This window comes from Oncorhynchus nerka, linkage group LG19 (genome assembly GCF_034236695.1).
Source record: "Oncorhynchus nerka isolate Pitt River linkage group LG19, Oner_Uvic_2.0, whole genome shotgun sequence".
In the NCBI taxonomy this organism is placed as follows: Eukaryota; Metazoa; Chordata; class Actinopteri; order Salmoniformes; family Salmonidae; genus Oncorhynchus; species Oncorhynchus nerka.
This window is the reverse complement of record NC_088414.1, coordinates 4,076,663-4,098,245: the sequence shown is the minus strand read 5'-3', so window position 1 is coordinate 4,098,245 and position 21,583 is coordinate 4,076,663. Positions and strand designations below refer to the sequence as shown.

Here is a 21,583-nt window from a genome sequence, read left to right as displayed (position 1 = left end):
GGACATACACATGTTCTGTGCTGCAGCGATTCAACATTATTTCACGGGATGTTTGCCATGTCCTAACAGCATTTATTGTATATAGCCTAAGTAAACATAATGGTGAAAAGTAATGAAAAACAACTGTTCCACCACCTCTCTTGGCCAAGCCTCACGTTTAACAGACACTCCTATACAGCAATCTAACGTGGACAGATGGAAGCCCTGCATCACATTTAAGATGTGAGCCATCCTTCTCACACCACAGAAAAACCACGTTGTCCTGCCCTGGTTCTGCATCCACCATAGTTACTGGAACTGTGCTGGGAAATTAAAACAGTCAGGAAACTACGGTTAAGTTTGGCTCTGTTATTGTACATCAGGCAAGGGTGAATGAGGAAGTGATGGGAGAGAACAAGAGAGTGAGAGAATGAGAGAGTGGGATATGGATGGAGAGAGAGAGAGAGTTGATTCCAGGAAAGCGAGTGGTGGCCTAACTCAGATCAGGCCAGGCATGCTAGCAGATACACATTTACTTCCAGTCATTGCCCTAGTTAGCATTGGCTTTGCGAAACCCTCTAACTTACTTCATACGGGACACAGTCTCATAAAAATGGTATCCGCGATTTCATCTGACTCTGGGGAAGGAGATAAAAGGGCCTCATTGCCAAAATCCCGAAGTATCCCATTAAAGCTAAGCACTCAGGGAGTATTGAAAATTCCCAAAACAATGGATAGAGGACTCTCTGTTGTAAATTTGGACAGCATTGAAATATAACACATTTCCAATGCTGCCCTGCGGACATCACTGGAGACCAAATGTGGCCCAAGGGGCAAAATTAGTTTGACACCCCTAACCTAACTGGACACCCGATGCAGTGCTTCGTCCGCTAGCTGCTGTGTGTGTGTGTGTGTGTGAGTGAGAGTGTGTGTGAGTGAGAAGTGCTGACTGGGCTCTGGCCTTCATTATATTGATTAAACATCATATCACCTTTAGTGGCCTGGTTGGACAGGCCCGAGCTAACACAGTCCGTCAGACTACCTGCACGACACATACGCACACACACACACACACTGGCACACACACACACTGGCACACACACACACACACGTGAATGAAGCCACACAAGCGCAGACACTAGTTAGGCTATTAGCTTGGGTTAAGAGCACTACTCACAACAACAGATCAATAACACAACAGAAGAGAGAGAGAGACTGAGGAGAGAGTTTAAGAGTTTCACCTTGATCTTTCTGAGAGGAGACAATGACAGGGCATAAAAAGCGCAGCAGTCTGTGTCCTCTAGGAGCACTCAACAAGCCCATATAGATCAGAGAAATAAAATGAATCCAGAGTGTGTGTGTGTGTGCGTTGCACACCACAACAACATATACACAGAATCAGATTATAACAGATAAACCAGTGTGAGCTAGAAGCACCAGACTTCTTGTTCTTCTCTTTTAAAAATTCATAGGGCGTCCCATCTTACCTTGCTTTCACTCCTCGAAACTCGGAGCTCTGTAGGTCCCCTTGGTCACGCTAACCTACTTAGCCTTACCGACGTTAGCCCTTGTTGGCTGAATGTAAATGGGCTGTATTAGCCTAACTGAAGCAAAGTATATTAGCCATATTACAGTAGGTGCTAGCCTGTGCTAGCTTGACTGAAGCTAGCGCTGTTCTCCCAGCTGGGCTGTTAGCTGCAGACTCCAGGCAGGCAGGGGAGGTGTACTGTGAGCCTCACAGACTGACTGCTCCAAATACTGATGAGCGCAATGGGGAGAGTAATGGAGGGGGAGGGAAGGATGGAGCGTCGCATCACCCTGCTCCTGCCCTCAGTCCCAATCAAAGTGGATGGCCCCTTTTCTTTCTTTCCCTCACACACACAAAGACACACAGTAGACAAGGGGACGGAAATAGCCTGTCCCTGGACATGTGTGCCCGTGCCAGAGACGGAGTCAATGTGCAGTGTGTGTGCGCATTCATCACATGCTCACTGCGTCAGGTGGCTCCCGTCCCACACACAGCTAGGACATTTTTTAAAGAGGCTATTGATCCTCTGTGGCTATTCTGAATGATAGAATTACTGCTGCCTGTTCAACAAATTCAGCAAATGTATTTCATTTGACCAGGGGTGCTGCAGCACCTCCAGCACCCGTTCCACGGCTATGATTCTATAAGGAAATAAATGGTGCTGCTGTGCGTAGGCTATCAGCCAACCAGACTAAATATTGAGTTCATTTTACCAGGGGTGCTGCAGCACCTCCAGCATCCGTTCCACGGCTATGATTCTATAAGGAAATAAATGGTGCTGCTGTGCGTAGGCTATCAGCCAACCAGACTAAATATTGAGTTCATTTTACCAGGGGTGCTGCAGCACCTCCAGCATCCGTTCCACGGCTATGATTCTATAAGGAAATAAATGGTGCTGCTGTGCGTAGGCTATCAGCCAACCAGACTAAATATTGATGTCAATCAAGTGTTGTGCTGCTGTGGCAGTACTGTTGACATTTAAACTAGGTAGCTTGCTACAGACACTCAACCAGTGACCGAATTTCGAGCCATGCATGTTTGAATCCCGGGCACACTCAATCTCTGTACAGGAAAGGCACAACCGGGCCCACGAGAGGTGTGGGGGGTTGACGAACTTGAGGACGTGACGATGACTTGGGGGCAGTGGGTTGTCAAGGATCTCAAGGATAAATTGGCTAATTTTACAGATCCCCCCCCCTCCCCCCTTAGACTGTCTAAAAACATCACTAGTTGTCAAGTCCTTGCAAGGTCAATTAGATGAAGTCTGAGGGAGGGACCTTGGATCCTCTCCTCCAATGAGAGCTTTGAGAGGAATTGAGGAAACAAGGATGACAACTAGTGACGTTTTCAGACGACCTTATGCCACTCCTTAGCCTACACTGTGACCAAGCCACAAACAAGCACAACTACCAGTTAACAAAGTGCTATTCATCAGTCATGTGCTGCTCTAGATAGTCTAAGGCTCTGTCCCAAATGACACTCCATTCTCTATAGTGCACTACTTTTGACCAGGGTCCATTGGGATGCTTCCTAGAGTACAGCAACCAATGTTCCTTCTAAGCTGAGCGGTGCGCAGTAGCCCCGAGACTGCTGAGGAAGCTCCCCTAGGACTGTCAGAAAAAATATCTGCCCACGGAGAGAAGCACGAGATTGAACTTCAGTCAGCTTTATACAGTTTTCCCTGTTAGTTAACACTATCAACGTTTCCCTTTACTGTGTGATCGAATCAACGCAATATTAGCCACTTTCAAATGCAACTTACCCAAACAAAAACGAACTACGCAAGACTTGGTATCCAAAACTAACTACACAAAGATTTTGTTGTAGGCAGAACGGAGTTGGATTCTATTGCATTGAAATGCATGACTCAGCCCATACTCTACACAGACCGGTGCAGAATAACCAAGCAGAGCTGCAGTAGATCTACACTGAACTAAAACACAATGCCACAGATGTCTCAAGTTGAGGGAGCGTGCAATTGGCGTGCTGACTGCAGAAATGTCCACCAGAGGTGTTGCCAGATAATTTCATGTCAACGTAGTTTTAGAGAATTTGGCAGTACGTCCAACCGGCCGCACAACCGCAGACCACGTGTATGTCGTCATGGCAACGCGGAGAGCAGTCAGGTTATATGCAGCAGTTTGGGCCGCCTGGCTCGTTGCGAACTGTGTGAAGACCATTTATTCCTAACAAAGACCGTAATTAATGACAGAATTGTACATAATTATGACATAACATTGAAGGTTGTACAATGTAACAGCAATATTTAGACTTAAGGATGCCACCTGTTAGATAAAATACGGAACGGTTCCGTATTTCACTGAAAGAATAGTTTTGTTTTCGAAATGATAGTTTCCGGATTTGACCATATTAATGACCTAAGTTTCATATTTGTGTGTGTTATTATGTTATAATTAAGTCTATGATTTGATATTTGATAGAGCAGTCTGACTGAGCGGTGGTAGGCAGCAGCAGGCTCGTAAGCATTCATTCAAACAGCACTTTCGTGTGTTTTGCCAGCAGCTCTTCGCTGTGCTTCAAGCATTGAGCTGTTTATGACTTCAAGCCTATCAACTCCCGAGATTAGGCTGGTGTAACCGAAGTAAAATGGCTAGCTAGTTAGCGGGGCGCACTAATAGCGTTTCAAATGTCACTCGCTCTGAGACCTTGAAGTAGTTGTTCCCCTTTCTCTGCAAGGGCCGCGGCTTTTGTGGAGCGATGGGTAACGATGCTTCAAGGGTGGCTGTTGTCTATGTGTTCCTGGTTCGAGCCCAGGTAGGGGTGAGGAGAGAAATGGAAGCTATACTGTTACACTGGCAATACTATAGTGCCTATAAGAACATCCAATAGTCGAAGGTATATGAAATACAAATGGTCTAGAGGGAAATAGTCCTATAATAACTACAACCTAAAACTTATTACCTGGGAATATTGAAGACTCATGTTAAAAGGAACCACCAGCTTTCATATGTTCTCATGTTCTGAGCAAGGAACTGAAACGTTAGCTTTCTTACATGGCACATATTGCACTTTTACGTTCTTCTCCAACACTTTGTTTTTGCATTATTTAAACCAAATTAAACATGTTTCATTATTTATTTGAGGCTAAATTGATTGATGTATTATATTAAGTTAAAATATAAATGTCACATTGTTCATTCAGTATTGTTGTAATTGTCATTATTACAAATAAATAAATGTTAAAAAAGAAAAGGAAATCGGTATCTGACTTTTTTGGTCCTCCAATAATCGGTATCGGCGTTTAAAAATCATAATCGTTCGACCTCTAGATCAAACAGCCACAGTAGCCTACTTGGTGTCACGCCCTGGTCGAAGTATTTTGTGTTTATCTTTATTTATTTGGTCAAGCCAGGGTGTGGCATGGGTTTTTGTATGTGGTGTGTATATATGGGGGATTGTAGCTAGTGGGGTGTTCTAGATAAGTCTATGGCTGTCTGAAGTGGTTCTCAATCAGAGGCAGGTGTTTTTCGTTGTCTCTGATTGGGAACCATATTTAGGCAGCCATATTCTTTGAGTTTGGTGTGGGTGATTGTCCTGTGTGTCTTGATGTCCTTGTTAGAGGTTAGTAGACACTTGTATAGGCTGTTTTCGTTTCGTTTATTGTTTTGTAGTGTTAGTGTTTTGTCGTGTGTTACGTTTGTTTATTAAAGATGAATCGCAATAGACACGCTGCAGTTTGGTCCGACTCTCCTTCACCATTAGAAAACCGTTACAGAATCACCCACCACCAACGGACCAAGCAGCGTGTCAACAGGCAGGAGCAGCCCAAAGAGGAGATGGGTAAGAAGGATTTCTGGACATGGGAGGAGATCCTCGACGGGAGAGGACCCTGGGCTAAACCAGGGGAGTGTAGCCACCCAAAGGTGCAGCAGGAGAAGAGGCAACAGAGGCAGCAGCAGGAGCAGCAGCAGCTACAGTGGGAGAGGCTGCACCACCTGGAGAAATGGACATGGGAGGAGGAACTGGACGGTAAAGGACCCTGGGATCAGCCTGGAGATTATTGTCGCCCCAAAGCCGAGCTGGAGGCAGCAAAAGCAGAGAGGCGGCATTATGAGGAACTAGCACGGCAGAGCGGATGGAAGCCTGAGAGTCAGCCCCAAAAATTTCTTGGGGGGAGGCTCACAGGGAGTATGGCTACGCTAGGTAGGAGACCTACGCTAACTTCCTGTGGTTACCGGGGGGCTAGAGAGACCGGGCAGGCACCTTGTTATGCAGTGGTGCGCACGGTGTCCCCAGTGCGGGTGCATAGCCCGGTGCGGTATATTCCAGCTCCTCGTATCGGCCGGGCTAGAGTGGGCATCGAGCCAGGTAAGGTTGGGCAGGCTCGGTGCTCAAGAGCTCCAGTGCGCCTGCACGGTCCGGTCTATCCAGTACCACACCCCAGCCCTCCGGTAGCAGCTCCCCGCACCAGGCTTCCTGTGCGTGTCCTCGGTTCATTACCACCAGTGCCAGCACCACGCATCAGACCTACAGTGCGCCTCGCCTCTCCTGCGCTGCTGGAGTCTCCTGTCTGTTCAGCGCAGCCAGAGCTGTCAGCCTGCATGAAGCAGCCAGAGCTGTCAGTCTGCCCAGCGCCGCCAGTCTGCCCAGCGCCGCCAGTCTACCCAGCGCCGCCAGCGCCGCCAGTCTGCCCAGCGCCGCCAGTGCCGCCAGTCTGCCCAGCGCCGTCAGTCTGCCCAGCGCCGCCAGTCTGCCCAGCGCCGCCAGTCTGCCCAGCGCCGCCAGTCTGCCCAGCGCCGCCAGTGCCCCCAGTCTGCCCAGCGCCGCCAGTCTGCCCAGCGTCGCCAGTCTGTCCAGCGTCGCCAGTCTGCCCAGCGCCGCCAGTCTGCCCAGCGCCGCCAGTCTGCCCAGCGCCGCCAGTCTGCCCAGCGCCGCCAGTGCCCCCAGTCTGCCCAGCGCCGCCAGTCTGCCCAGCGCCGCCAGTCTGCCCAGCGCCGCCAGTCTGCCCAGCGCCGCCAGTCTGTCCAGCGCCGCCAGTCTGTCCAGCGCCGCCAGTCTGTCCAGCGCCGCCAGTCTGCCCAGCGCCGTCTGAGCCACCCGTCTGCCCAGCGCCGTCTGAGCCACCCGTCTGCCCAGCGCCGCCAGTGCCGCCCGTCTGCCCAGCGCCGCCAGTGCCGCCCAGCTCCGCCAGTCTGCCCAGCTCCGCCTGAGCTACCAGTCTGCCCAGCGCCGCCAGTCTGCCCAGCGCCACCAGTGCCGCCAGTCTGCCCAGCGCCACCAGATCTGCCAGTCGGCCAGGATCAGTTAGATCCGCCATTCAGCCAGGATCCGCCAGTCTGCCAGGATCCACCAGTCAGCCAGGATCCGCCAGAAGTGCCAGTCGGCCAGGATCTGCCAGTCGGCCAGGATCAGTTAGATCCGCCATTCAGCCAGGATCCTCCAGTGTGCCAGGATCCGCCAGTCAGCAAGGATCCGCCAGTCTGCCAGGATCCGCCAGAAGTGCCAGTCAGCCAGGATCTGCCAGATCCGCTAGTCAGCCAGGATCCGCCAGTCAGCCAGGATCCGCCAGTCAGCCAGGATCCGCCAGTCAGCCAGGATCTGCCAGATCCGCTAGTCAGCCAGGATCCGCCAGTCAGCCAGGATCTGCCAGATCCGCTTGTCAGCCAGGATACGCCAGTCAGCCAGGATCTGCCAGATCCGCTAGTCAGCCAGGATCCGCCAGTCAGCCAGGATCTGCCAGTCAGCCAGGATCTGCCGGAACCACCAGCCAGCCAGGATCTGGTAGATCCATCAACCTGCCTGAGCTTCCTCTCACTCCCGAGCTTCCTCTCACTCCCGAGCTTTCTCTCACTCCCGAGCTTTCTCTCACTCCCGAGCTTTCTCTCACTCCCGAGGTTCCCCTCAGTCCCGAGCTGCCTCAGTCCCGAGCTGCCCCTCAGTCCCGATCTGCTCCTCAATCCAGTGGGTTTCTGGGTGAGGACTACTAGGCCATGGTCGGCGGCAAGGGTGGACTATCCAGGGACGCGAGGAGAGGGGACTAAGACATTAATTGAGTGGGGTCCACGTCCCGCGCCGGAACCGCCACCATGGACAGACGCCCACCCGGACCCTCCCTATTTGTTTTGAGGTGCGTTCGGGAGTCCGCACCTTAGGGGGGTGGTTCTGTCACGCCCTGGTCGAAGTATTTTGTGTTTATCTTTATTTATTTGGTCAGGCCAGGGTGTGGCATGGGTTTTTGTATGTGGTGTGTATATATGGGGGATTGTAGCTAGTGGGGTGTTCTAGATAAGTCTATGGCTGTCTGAAGTGGTTCTCAATCAGAGGCAGGTGTTTTTCGTTGTCTCTGATTGGGAACCATATTTAGGCAGCCATATTCTTTGAGTTTGGTGTGGGTGATTGTCCTGTGTGTCTTGATGTCCTTGTTAGAGGTTAGTAGACACTTGTATAGGCTGTTTTCGGTTTTCGTTTCGTTTATTGTTTTGTAGTGTTAGTGTTTTGTCGTGTGTTACGTTTGTTTATTAAAGATTAATCGCAATAGACACGCTGCAGTTTGGTCCGACTCTCCTTCACCATTAGAAAACCGTTACACTTGGCCACTTAAAACGAACTTAAAACGAACTTAAAAAGCGGGTACAGCCTCAGTGTTCACAGTAAACGCGACCAGGAAGTTGAACAGAATTTTCACAACATTCAACTTTGCGCTCAGCAGATCTGAAATTTTATCAGTAGCGATTGTTTTTTTGGGAGGGCACATAAATAGCAACTCTTGTAAAACACCGTCCGTTTTGCTTCTTCTTCAGAGTTGTTCTTGGATATTACTTCGGTTCAGTAAGCACTCCAAGTTGAAATAGTTGAGAGACCTTGTCTGACATTCCTTCTAAGTGACCTTAGAGTTCAGAGTGAACATAAACTGGGATACTTTCCTTGAATCATTCACCATAGAGTTCCATATGCCCCAGGGCTGAGTTAGGCTGAGGCCTACCAACTACTCTACAGAGACAAACACCAGGCTGTGAATACTCTAGTGTGTTCTTCAGACATCAAAGGCTCCTTTCATGTTCTTCTGGGAGGAGCCAGACAATGGTGGTTCAGAGCCATACAGAGCAGTCAGCTGAGCTACACACATCTGATGGTGGTCTTGTAGAATAGCAGATAAGATACGCATACATCTGTGACATGGGTGTATGATATCTTGGAAGAAAACACTCGTAGAGGTTAGAATCTTAATATCACAAACAGGTTTTTCTTTTTCGTGTGACCCTCACTCACTGCTAGTCGCAGCGGACGGCCCATCGAAACCACACCTAAACTATATCGAAACTAGTCTCATACATAACTCAAGTTGAGGGAGTGTGCAATTGGCATGCTGACTGCAGGAATTTACACCAGAGCTGTTGCCAGAGAATTGAATGTCAATTTCTCTACCATAAGCCGGCTCCAACGTTTTAGAGAATTTGGCAGTACGTCCAAATGGATTCACAATCGCAGACCACGTGTAACCACGCCAACCCAGGACAGACCACGTGTAACCACGCCAACCCAGGACAGACCACGTGTAACCACGCCAACCCTGGGCCTCCACATCCGCCTTCTTCCCCTGCGCGATTGTCTGATACCAGCCACTCGGACAGCTGATGAAACTGAGGAGTATTTGTCTGTAATAAAGCCCCTTTGTTGGGAAAAACTAAATTCTGATTGGGGAGCAAGGCCCAGGCAGTGGGTGGGCCAGTCTCCCAAGTGGTTGGGATTATGCCCTCCCAGGCCCACCCATTGTTGGGAAAAACTACATTCTGATTGGTTGAGCTGGCCCAGGCAGTGGGTGGGCCAGTCTCCCAAGTGGGTGGGATTATGCCCACCCATTGCTGGGCCCTCGCCCAGTCATGTGAAAGTAGTACCTAACGAATTTATTTCAATTACTGTAACTTAGTAAAATCTTTGGAATTATTGCATGTTGAGTTTATATTTTTGTTCAGAATAGTTAGCCTGAAGACCAGATTAAATTAATAGTCTGATGGGTGACAATATTAGAAATTGTACATGAAGAGATTGGTGCAGCTTGGAATTGACAGGGAAGGAACCATCACTTTTTTCAAATCCTCCTGTACAGACATTTGATGTCAAGAGGTGAGCTCGATTTCAAAATGTTCTCCAAGAATAACCATGCTTTTCCATGCGCACAATGCCTGAGCACTCACAGCAGCATTGCTCAGGCCATTAAACAAATACTAGTAACACGATACAACTTTTAAAAAAAAATCATGGTTCAATAATGATTCTTAAGACCTGCCAAAATGAAATTATAATGTATATCTTTGAGATGGATTTAACACTTAAAACTGTGGTGGTTTTAGTCTTCTTTTCCCCCCACGTTTAGCTACAGTAACAAACTAATGAATAAGCGATCACGTTCTTCTAAATTGTTTTTCGGATTCTAATGCTACGTAAGACCTTCGTAAACACAACTAAGTTCCTCTTCTTCCGATAGCATATGTAATATTGTATTTATTTGACTGTTAGAATTTTGATGACCACAAGACGTGTCTTTGGTATTTGGCTCGAAGGGGAGTACGTAGAGGCCAGGCTTTTCTAGTGTCAAGAAGGTGCAATCATGAAGCGGTCCTTACTCTGTTTTAAAGAGAGAATCCCCTCTTGGCGGGCACACTGGACACGGGGAAAATCATATATTTAGCTTTGAAAATGGAGCACATCGACTGGTACAGTATTTCCACGAATAATAAGCCTTACTTTAGCAATGGGATTTTTTTTCTCTCCAGGACAATTTGGACAGAAATGGTATTTATCAGAAACTCTGACTGACACACACACACACACACACACACACACACACACACACACACACACCCCCCCCGGTCTTACTTCTGTGTATGGTCTCGAAGCAGATGACACACACCCGGGCCTCCTTGTCCAGGTACTTCAGCTTGCATTTCCTGTTGCAGCACATGGCACAGTACACCTGTGAGAGGACAACCGTCAGGCAAGAGATAAAACACTATACAACACAGCCCTCTACACCATACATTGTGCATTCGGGAAACCAGTCAAGAACCCTTCCCTTTTTGCACATTTGGTTACGTTACAGTCTTATTCTAAAAAAATATATATTTTTGTCCTCATCAATCTACACACATTACCACATAGTCACAAAGCAAAAACAGGCAATTTTTTCGAAAGATATGAAAAATACAAAATAAACACCTTATTTACATAAGTATTCAGACCTTTTGCAATGAGACTCAAAATTGAACTCGGGTGCATCCTTTTTCCATTGACCCTCCTTGAAATGTTTCTACAACATGATTGGAGTCCACCTGTGGTAAATTCAATTGATTGGACATGATTTGGAAAGGCACATACCTGTCTATATAAAGGTCCCATAGTTGACAGTACATTTTAGAGCAAAAACCAAGCCATGAGTTCGAAGGAATTGTCCATAGAGTTCAGAGACAAGATTGTGTCGAGGAACAAATCTGGGGAAGGGTACCAAAACATTTCTGCAGCATTGAAGGTCCCCAAGAACACAGTGGCCTCCATCATTCTGAAATGGAAGAAATTTGGAACCACCAAGACTCTTCCTATACCTGACCGCCTGGACAAACTGAGCAATCGGGAGAGAAGGGCCTTGAGGTATCCAAGAACCCAATGGTCATTCTGACAGAGCTCCAGAGTTCCTCTGTGGAGATGGGAGAACCTTCCAAAAGGACAACAATCTCTGAAGCACTCCACCAATCAGGTCTTTATGGTAGTGGCCAGAAGGAAGCCACTCCTCTAGAAAATTCACACAGCGGCAGGGACTAGGAGACTAGTCAGGATCAAGGGAAAGATGAAGAGAGCAAAGTACAGAGAGATTCTTGATGAAAATCTGCTCCAGAGTGCTCAGGTCCTCAGACTTGGAAGGTGAACCTTCACCCCACAGGACAGCGACCCTAAGCACACAGCCAAGACAACTCAGGAGTGGCCTTGGGACAAGTCTCTTAATGTCCTTGAGTGGCCCAGCCAGAGCCCGGAATTAAATCCTATCGAACATCTCTGGAAAGACCCGAAAAATAGCTGTTCAGGGACGCTTCTCATTCAACCTGAGAGCTTCAGAGGATCTGCAGAGAACAAATGTGAGAAACTCCCCAAATACAGGTGTGATAAGCTTGTAGCATCATACCCAAGAAGACTAGAGACTGTAATCGCTGCCAAAGGTACTTCAACAAAGTAAAGAGTAAATAGAGAGTAAAGAGTCTGAATAGTTATGGAAATGTGATATTTCAGGTTGTTTTTTAAATTTATATTACTGTTTTTACTTTGTGATTATGGGGTATTGTGTGTAGATTGATGAGGGGGAAAAAACAATTAATTCCATTTTAGATTAAGTCTAACGTTACAAAATGTGGAACAAGTGAAGGAGTCGGAATACTTTCCGAATGCACTGTACATGAAGTTACTCATCCCTTGTTAAGTGTCTGACCCATAAAGAAAATAAGTAAATTACAGGGGAAATTGCAATTACTTGTGTAGAAATAAAAGCAGGTTGTAATGTACATTACACTACTCTTCTGTATCCCGTTGGGCTCCAGTAAGAAGCCTATAGAGTCAAAGTCCCTGGGACTCTTGTGTAATGCTGCTTTAATCACTGGGCTGTTAAGGTCTTAGCTCTGGCTTTAGCCCCGGGCTCATACTTCAGAGAGTTGGAGCTCTATAGAGGAGCTGGAACCTGAATCGCTGACTCATAGCCCTTGTTATATATATATATATATATATAGCAACGGGGGAGGGTATAGCATATAGGCTATATCATGCCATACTACGTGATCAAGTATGACATACAGTACCAGTCAAAAGGTTGGACACGTACTCATTCAAGGGTTTTTCTTTATTGTAACTATTTTCTACAATGTAGAACAATAGAAGACACCAAAACTATGAAATAACACATGTGGAGTCATGTGGTAACCAAATATATTTTAGATTCTTCAAAGTAGCCACCCTTTGACAGCTTTGCATACTTTTGGCATTCTCTCAACCAGCTTCTCCTGGAATGCGGAAATCACCCGTTGACCAAATCTGCATCTCACAAAGACACGGCAGTTGGACAATAGTTGAGAGAATGCCAAAAGTATTGTCATCAAGGCAAAGGGTGGCTACTTTGAAGAATCTCAAATATATTTTGATTTAACACTTTTTTGGATACAACATTATTCCATACGTGTTATTTCATAGTTTTGATGTCTTCGCTATTATTCTACAATGTAGAAAATAGTAAAAAAACGAAGAAAAACCCTTGAATGAGCAGGTGTGTCCAAAGTTTTGGCTGGTACTGTGTGTGAGCTCTCTGTTGCTTTGTAAACAGGAGATATGAACAGAAGGAGTGTTCTCTACAAGGACACCGATAGGTCGAAATCAAACGAGAGTCAGTGGATGAGCTGAAACACAGCTAGGTCACAGCTCCACATTTTAATCCACAATTACAATTGAATCCTCTGATTAAGTAAACACAGAAATGTGCTGCATTGGAAACCGCAGTAAGGCTGCTTTATTGAAGTTCACGGAGTGGGTAACAGTCAGGTAATGTCCCCAGAATATGTAATTATGCAGGCAAGTTATTGCCACTTATGATTGCATTTCTTCATTTTTCATTAATAGTCAAGGTCTTTGTGACTGTCACTCATTTAAGTTTAGTTGCAGCTCTTTATTATGTGTTGCGAGGTAGAAGTTATTTATACTTCTATGCACCTAATATAAAAAGTATATAGTCAAAACACCAAAAATGCTATCAATAGGGCAAACTATGACCCTAGGACTTAGGGTAAAAGAAAGTCCCTTCAAGGACATATCTAGCTACGTACCTTCCCACAGGCCCGGCAGTGGTGCCTCCTCCTGGTGAACGTGAACTTCTGCCAGCAGTTCATACAGTTGGGAGCCTCCGAATCTGGCACCCAGGGGGGTTGCTTGCACCCCAGCCCATTCTCATCCTCCACCTCCCTCCCCTCTGAGGACCCAGACCCCTCCTCAGCAGGCTCACCGGGGTAGGGTGGGGGCTCCGACAGCTCGTTGTACCCCACACTGCTCACGTAGGGCTCTGTTGGGGAGTACCCTGGGCAGGGCACACCCAGTTTAGAGGGGTCCTGAGCAAGATTGGGGCTGGGAGGAGAGGGGCTCTGGTCCACCTCCTCCCCAGCTTCTGTGCTATCTGTGGGGCTACTGGGCCCCTGGTCCTCCCCTACTGCTGGAGGTGCCCTGGTTGCTTGGCAGTGCAGCTGTTTGGGTCGGGCCCCTCCAAAGTAGGGTGGTGGGAGGTTACTGGGACTACTGGGGTCCTGGGAGGGCATGGAGGGGGCTAAGCTCACACTTCCCTCTGCAGACGCGGACGAGGTCCTGTCGCTATCCTGGTAGGCCAACCCCTCCCCTCGGCTCCGGCTGTAGCTCTGCAGCTCCTCCTCCACCAGCCGCTCCTCCAGGTCCCCATTGAGCTCAGAGAAGCCCTCGTCCTGGAGGTTCTCCCCGGGCCTCTCGCAGTGAGGGACTCCCTGGTCCTCCTCACCTTGAGCCTCCCCACGGAGGAAAGCATCCAGCTCCTCATCCGTCACCAGCAGCCCAGCCTGGTCACTCTCCGGCAGGTACTCAAAGCCAAACTCAGGGGGGTCCACCGGGCTTAGGCTGGGCTCTGAGGGAGGGGACGCAGGTCGCTCTGGAGACATGGGGGCCGGCTGGACCTCCACTTGAGAGAAGCTGACCTGGGAGACGGGAGGAGCTGAGACAGCCAGGTGGAAAGGCATAGTTGTCATCTCTGGGCTCTCTGTATTAGGGGACTGGACAGAGAGGTCTTCAGGGGCAGAATCAGGGCTGGTACAATCCTCCACAGTCCCAGGGTTCTCTGGGAGACTGACTTCCCCCTGCACCTCAGATGCAGACAGGGACTCTGCCTCTAAGTTCTCAGTTGGGACAGCCTCAGCTACCTCTAACCCTCCTCCCATGGCCTCTTCAGGGTTCTTGGAGGCCACCAGGGCCCTGCACATGGACACGGCCATGGGCAGGCAGGACAGGGCTGAGGGGCTCTCAGACACAAAGCCACTGCAGTCCTCAGAGTTAGGTTCCTGTCCAGTGCAGCTCCCAGAACTTTCTGCTTCAGCCAGCTCAGAGTACCCCTCGCTCTCATCCCTGACATCTGTGGCGATATCACACGTGGGAGTGTCCTCTGTCTTGGTGTCCATGGCAACAGGCAGGACTACAGGCTGGTCCTGGTGGTCAGGTGAGTTCTCCAGTTGACAGTTGATAAGTGACACCTCTATGCCCGCCTCCTCTCCCTCCGTCTCTCCAGACTCAGAGTTTCTCAGCGAGGGGGGATTTGTGGGCTCACAGGCTCTCTCCACAGCAGCTGGCAAAATCACATCGAGCAGACTGAGAGAGGCAGCATAACCACCAGAGTCCAGCCCCAGCAGCACCTCCCCTCCCCCGCCAAGAGCCTCCCTCCCCTCAGTACTCCCATGTCCAGGACCCAGACCCAGGCCTGCTGAGGCTTCCCTAGGCAAAGCCACCACGGGGCTGGTGAAGTCCACCAGAAGCTCCTCCTCCAGCCGGCTCTCTGCCACATCCAGCTTACTGAAGGCGGTGTGGCTGTTGGCCTGGAGGAGGTGGGCTGAGCCTGTGTCACTGACCAGATCACACACAGGCTTCAGGGCCCGGTCTGGGCAGGGCGGTGCAGAGCTCTTAGCTGACCCCCGGCCATCTACAGAGGAGAGCAGGTCCACCCCAGTGAGGGGCCGGGCCTTGGTCTCACACGCCACAGAACTGGGGCTAGGATGGTCGGGGGAGCTGGAAGCAGAGCCGTAGTGCAGGGAGTTGAGGTCAGGGAGAGAGTGTGGAACTGGAACTTTGGAGGGTTCCGGAAGGAAACCCTGGGCGCCCAGAGAGTGGCCGGGATGTGAGGGAGGCGACAGGGAGACTGATCTGCACTCATGCTCATCTTGTGGGGAAGGGAAAAGTATCCGTTAATCAGTTCTGTTGTTAGCAAAACAAGTGAGCGACAATTTGTCAAATAAATTACACCACAAGTTTCACATTTAAAAAAATATATATATTTATTTTCACGTAACACTACACCCCTCCGACCTTCCCTCAACATACAGAAATGAAAAACATGCTACCGAATACATTTTTTTCAGACAGTAGTAACTAACCTGTATTGAGACAGTAGTAACTAACCTGTATTGAGACAGTAGTAACTAACCTGTATACTAACCTGTATTGAGACAGTAGTAACTAACCTGTATTGAGACAGTAGTAACTAACCCGTATTGAGACAGTAGTCACTAACTCGTATTGAGACAGTAGTCACTAACCCGTATTGAGACAGTAGTAACTAACCTGTATACTAACCCGTATTGAGACAGTAGTAACTAACCCGTATTGAGACAGTAGTAACTAACCCGTATTGAGACAGTAGTAACTAACCCGTATTGAGACAGTAGTAACTAACCCGTATTGAGACAGTAGTAACTAACCCGTATTGAGACAGTAGTAACTAACCGGTATTGAGACAGTAGTAACTAACCTGTATTGAGACAGTAGAAACTAACCTGTATTGAGACAGTAGTAACTAACCTGTATTGAGACAGTAGTAACTAACCTGTATTGAGACAGTAGTAACTAACCTGTATACTAACCCGTATTGAGACAGTAGTAACTAACCGGTATTGAGACAGTAGTAACTAACCTGTATTGAGACAGTAGTAACTAACCTGTATTGAGACAGTAGTAACTAACCTGTATTGAGACAGTAGTCACTAACCCGTATTGAGACAGTAGTCACTAACCCGTATTGAGACAGTAGTAACTAACCTGTATTGAGACAGTAGTAACTAACCCGAATTGAGACAGTAGTAACTAACCCGAATTGAGACAGTAGTAACTAACCCGTATTGAGACAGTAGTAACTAACCCGTATTGAGACAGTAGTAACTAACCCGTATTGAGACAGTAGTCACTAACCCGTATTGAGACAGTAGTCACTAACATGTATTGAGACAGTAGTAACTAACCTGTATTGAGACAGTAGTAACTAACCTGTATTGAGACAATAGTAACTAACCTGTATACTAACCCGTATTGAGACAGTAGTAACTAACCTGTATTGAGACAGTAGTAACTAACCTCTATTGAGACAGTAGTAACTAACCTGTATTGAACCTGTATTGAGACAACCTGTATACTAACTAACAGTAGTAACTAACCTGTATTGAGACAGTAGTAACTAACCTCTATTGAGACAGTAGTAACTAACCTGTATTGAGACAGTAGTAACTAACCTGTATTGAGACAGTAGTAACTAACCTGTATACTAACCCGTATTGAGACAGTAGTCACTAACCGGTATTGAGACAGTAGTCACGAACCGGTATTGAGACAGTAGTCACTAACCGGTATTGAGACAGTAGTAACTAACCTGTATTGAGACAGTAGTAACTAACCTGTATACTAACCCGTATTGAGACAGTAGTCACTAACCCGTATTGAGACATTAGTCACTAACATGTATTGAGACAGTAGTAACTAACCTGTATTGAGACAGTAGTAACTAACCTGTATTGAGACAGTAGTAACTAACCTGTATTGAGACAGTAGTAACTAACCTGTATTGAGACAGTAGTAACTAACCTGTATTGAGACAGTAGTAACTAACCTGTATTGAGACAGTAGTAACTAACCTAACCTAACCTATTGAGACAGTAGTAACTAACCCGTATTGAGACAGTAGTAACTAACCCGTATTGAGACAGTAGTAACTAACCCGTATTGAGACAGTAGTAACTAACCCGTATTGAGACAGTAGTAACTAACCTGTATTGAGACAGTAGTAACTAACCTGTATTGAGACAGTAGTAACTAACCTGTATACTAACCCGTATTGAGACAGTAGTCACTAACCGGTATTGAGACAGTAATAACTAACCTGTATTGAGACAGTAGTAACTAACCTGTATTGAGACAGTAGTAACTAACCTGTATACTAACCCGTATTGAGACAGTAGTAACTAACCTGAGACAGTAGTAACTAACCTGTATTGAGACAGTAGTAACTAACCTGTATTGAGACAGTAGTAACTAACCTGTATTGAGACAGTAGTAACTAACCCGTATTGAGACAGTAGTAACTAACCCGTATTGAGACAGTAGTAACTAACCCGTATTGAGACAGTAGTAACTAACCCGTATTGAGACAGTAGTAACTAACCTGTATTGAGACAGTAGTAACTAACCTGTATTGAGACAGTAGTAACTAACCTGTATTGAGACAGTAGTAACTAACCTGTATTGAGACAGTAGTAACTAACCTGTATACTAACCCGTATTGAGACAGTAGTAACTAACCGGTATTGAGACAGTAGTAACTAACCTGTATTGAGACAGTAGTAACTAACCTGTATTGAGACAGTAGTAACTAACCTGTATTGAGACAGTAGTCACTAACCTGTATTGAGACAGTAGTCACTAACCCGTATTGAGACAGTAGTAACTAACCTGTATTGAGACAGTAGTAACTAACCCGTATTGAGACAGTAGTAACTAACCCGAATTGAGACAGTAGTAACTAACCCGTATTGAGACAGTAGTAACTAACCCGTATTGAGACAGTAGTAACTAACCCGTATTGAGACAGTAGTCACTAACCCGTATTGAGACAGTAGTCACTAACCCGTATTGAGACATTAGTCACTAACATGTATTGAGACAGTAGTAACTAACCTGTATTGAGACAGTAGTAACTAACCTGTATTGAGACAGTAGTAACTAACCTGTATACTAACCCGTATTGAGACAGTAGTAACTAACCTGAATTGAGACAGTAGTAACTAACCCGTATTGAGACAGTAGTCACTAACCCGTATTGAGACATTAGTCACTAACATGTATTGAGACAGTAGTAACTAACCTGTATTGAGACAGTAGTAACTAACCTGTATTGAGACAGTAGTAACTAACCTGTATTGAGACAATAGTAACTAACCTGTATACTAACCCGTATTGAGACAGTAGTAACTAACCTGTATTGAGACAGTAGTAACTAACCTCTATTGAGACAGTAGTAACTAACCTGTATTGAGACAGTAGTAACTAACCTGTATTGAGACAGTAGTAACTAACCTGTATACTAACCCGTATTGAGACAGTAGTCACTAACCGGTATTGAGACAGTAGTCACGAACCGGTATTGAGACAGTAGTCACTAACCGGTATTGAGACAGTAGTAACTAACCTGTATTGAGACAGTAGTAACTAACCTGTATACTAACCCGTATTGAGACAGTAGTCACTAACCCGTATTGAGACATTAGTCACTAACATGTATTGAGACAGTAGTAACTAACCCGTATTGAGACAGTAGTAACTAACCCGTATTGAGACAGTAGTAACTAACCTGTATTGAGACAGTAGTAACTAACCCGTATTGAGACAGTAGTAACTAACCCGTATTGAGACAGTAGTAACTAACCCGTATTGAGACAGTAGTAACTAACCTGTATTGAGACAGTAGTAACTAACCTGTATTGAGACAGTAGTAACTAACCTGTATTGAGACAGTAGTAACTAACCTGTATACTAACCCGTATTGAGACAGTAGTCACTAACCGGTATTGAGACAGTAGTAACTAACCTGTATTGAGACAGTAGTAACTAACCTGTATTGAGACAGTAGTAACTAACCTGTAACCCGTTGAGACAGTAGTAACTAACCTGTATTGAGACAGTAGTAACTAACCTGTATTGAGACAGTAGTAACTAACCTGTATTGAGACAGTAGTAACTAACCTGTATACTAACCCGTATTGAGACAGTAGTAACTAACCTATTGAGACAGTAGTAACTAACCTGTATTGAGACAGTAGTAACTAACCTGTATTGAGACAGTATTGAGACAGTAGTAACTAACCCGTATTGAGACAGTAGTAACTAACCTGTATTGAGACAGTAGTAACTAACCTGTATTGAGACAGTAGTAACTAACCTAGACAGTAGTAACTAACCTGTATACTAACCCGTATTGAGACAGTAGTAACTAACCCGTATTGAGACAGTAGTAACTAACCCGTATTGAGACAGTAGTAACTAACCCCTGTATTGAGACAGTAGTAACTAACCCGTATTGAGACAGTAGTAACTAACCCGTATTGAGACAGTAGTAACTAACCCGTATTGAGACAGTAGTAACTAACCCGTATTGAGACAGTAGTAACTAACCCGTGAGACAGTAGTAACTAACCCGATTGAGACAGTAGTAACTAACCCGTATTGAGACAGTAGTAACTAACCTGTATATGAGACAGTAGTAACTAACCCGTATTGAGACAGTAGTAACTAACCTGTATTGAGACAGTAGTAACTAACCTGTATTGAGACAGTAGTAACTAACCCGTATTGAGACAGTAGTAACTAACCCGTATTGAGACAGTAGTAACTAACCTATTGAGACAGTAGTAACTAACCCGTATTGAGACAGTAGTAACTAACCCGTATTGAGACAGTAGTAACTAACCCGTATTGAGACAGTAGTAACTAACCCGTATTGAGACAGTAGTAACTAACCCGTATTGAGACAGTAGTAACTAACCCGTATTGAGACAGTAGTAACTAACCTGTAACTAACCCGTGAGACAGTAGTAACTAACCTGTATTGAGACAGTAGTAACTAACCCGTATTGAGACAGTAGTAACTAACCTGTATTGAGACAGTAGTAACTAACCTGTATTGAGACAGTAGTAACTAACCCGTATTGAGACAGTAGTAACTAACCCGTATTGAGACAGTAGTAACTAACCCGTATTGAGACAGTAGTAACTAACCCGTATTGAGACAGTAGTAACTAACCCGTATTGAGACAGTAGTAACTAACCCGTATTGAGACAGTAGTAACTAACCCGTATTGAGACAGTAGTAACTAACCCGTATTGAGACAGTAGTAACTAACCCGTATTGAGACAGTAGTAACTAACCTGTATTGAGACAGTAGTAACTAACCCGTATTGAGACAGTAGTAACTAACCTGTATTGAGACAGTAGTAACTAATCCGTATTGAGACAGTAGTAACTAACCTGTATTGAGACAGTAGTAACTAATCCGTATTGAGACAGTAGTAACTAACCTGTATTGAGACAGTAGTAACTAACCTGTATTGAGACAGTAGTCACTAACCTGTATTGAGACAGTAGTAACTAACCTGTATTGAGACAGTAGTAACTAACCTGTATTGAGACAGTAGTAACTAACCTGTATTGAGACAGTAGTAACTAACCTGTATTGAGACAGTAGTCACTAACCTGTATTGAGACAGTAGTAACTAACCCGTATTGAGACAGTAACCCGTATTGAGACACTAACCCGTATTGAGACAGTAGTAACTAACCCGTATTGAGACAGTAGTAACTAACCCGTATTGAGACAGTAGTAACTAACCCCGTATTGAGACAGTAGTAACTAACCTGTATTGAGACAGTAGTAACTAACCCCGTATTGAGACAGTAGTCAACTAACCTGTATTGAGACAGTAGTAACTAACCCGTATTGAGACAGTAGTAACTAACCCGTATTGAGACAGTAGTAACTAACCCGTATTGAGACAGTAGTAACTAACCCGTATTGAGACAGTAGTAACTAACCCGTATTGAGACAGTAGTAACTAACCCGTATTGAGACAGTAGTAACTAACCCGTATTGAGACAGTAGTAACTAACCCGTATTGAGACAGTAGTAACTAACCCGTATTGAGACAGTAGTAACTAACCCGTATTGAGACAGTAGTAACTAACCCGTATTGAGACAGTAGTAACTAACCCGTATTGAGACAGTAGTAACTAATCCGTATTGAGACAGTAGTAACTAACCTGTATTGAGACAGTAGTAACTAACCTGTATTGAGACAGTAGTCACTAACCTGTATTGAGACAGTAGTAACTAACCTGTATTGAGACAGTAGTAACTAACCTGTATTGAGACAGTAGTAACTAACCTGTATTGAGACAGTAGTAACTAACCTGTATTGAGACAGTAGTAACTAACCCGTATTGAGACAGTAGTAACTAACCCGTATTGAGACAGTAGTCACTAACCCGTA

At 46.0% G+C, this 21,583-nt stretch overlaps 1 protein-coding gene across 2 annotated transcripts in view; it reads right to left on the bottom strand.

The window, feature by feature from the left end:
* LOC115117461 (zinc finger FYVE domain-containing protein 16-like) overlaps positions 1-21,583 on the bottom strand; it is a 70,571-nt gene that overhangs the window by 26,175 nt on the left and 22,813 nt on the right. For both annotated transcript variants that reach the window (XM_065004633.1, XM_065004634.1), the window contains exons 3-4: positions 13,321-15,437; positions 10,346-10,442 (exon numbers count right to left, since the gene is read on the bottom strand). In XM_065004633.1, the coding sequence (XP_064860705.1) occupies positions 10,346-10,442; positions 13,321-15,437 (2,214 nt within the window). The remainder of the gene's footprint in view (positions 1-10,345; positions 10,443-13,320; positions 15,438-21,583) is intronic.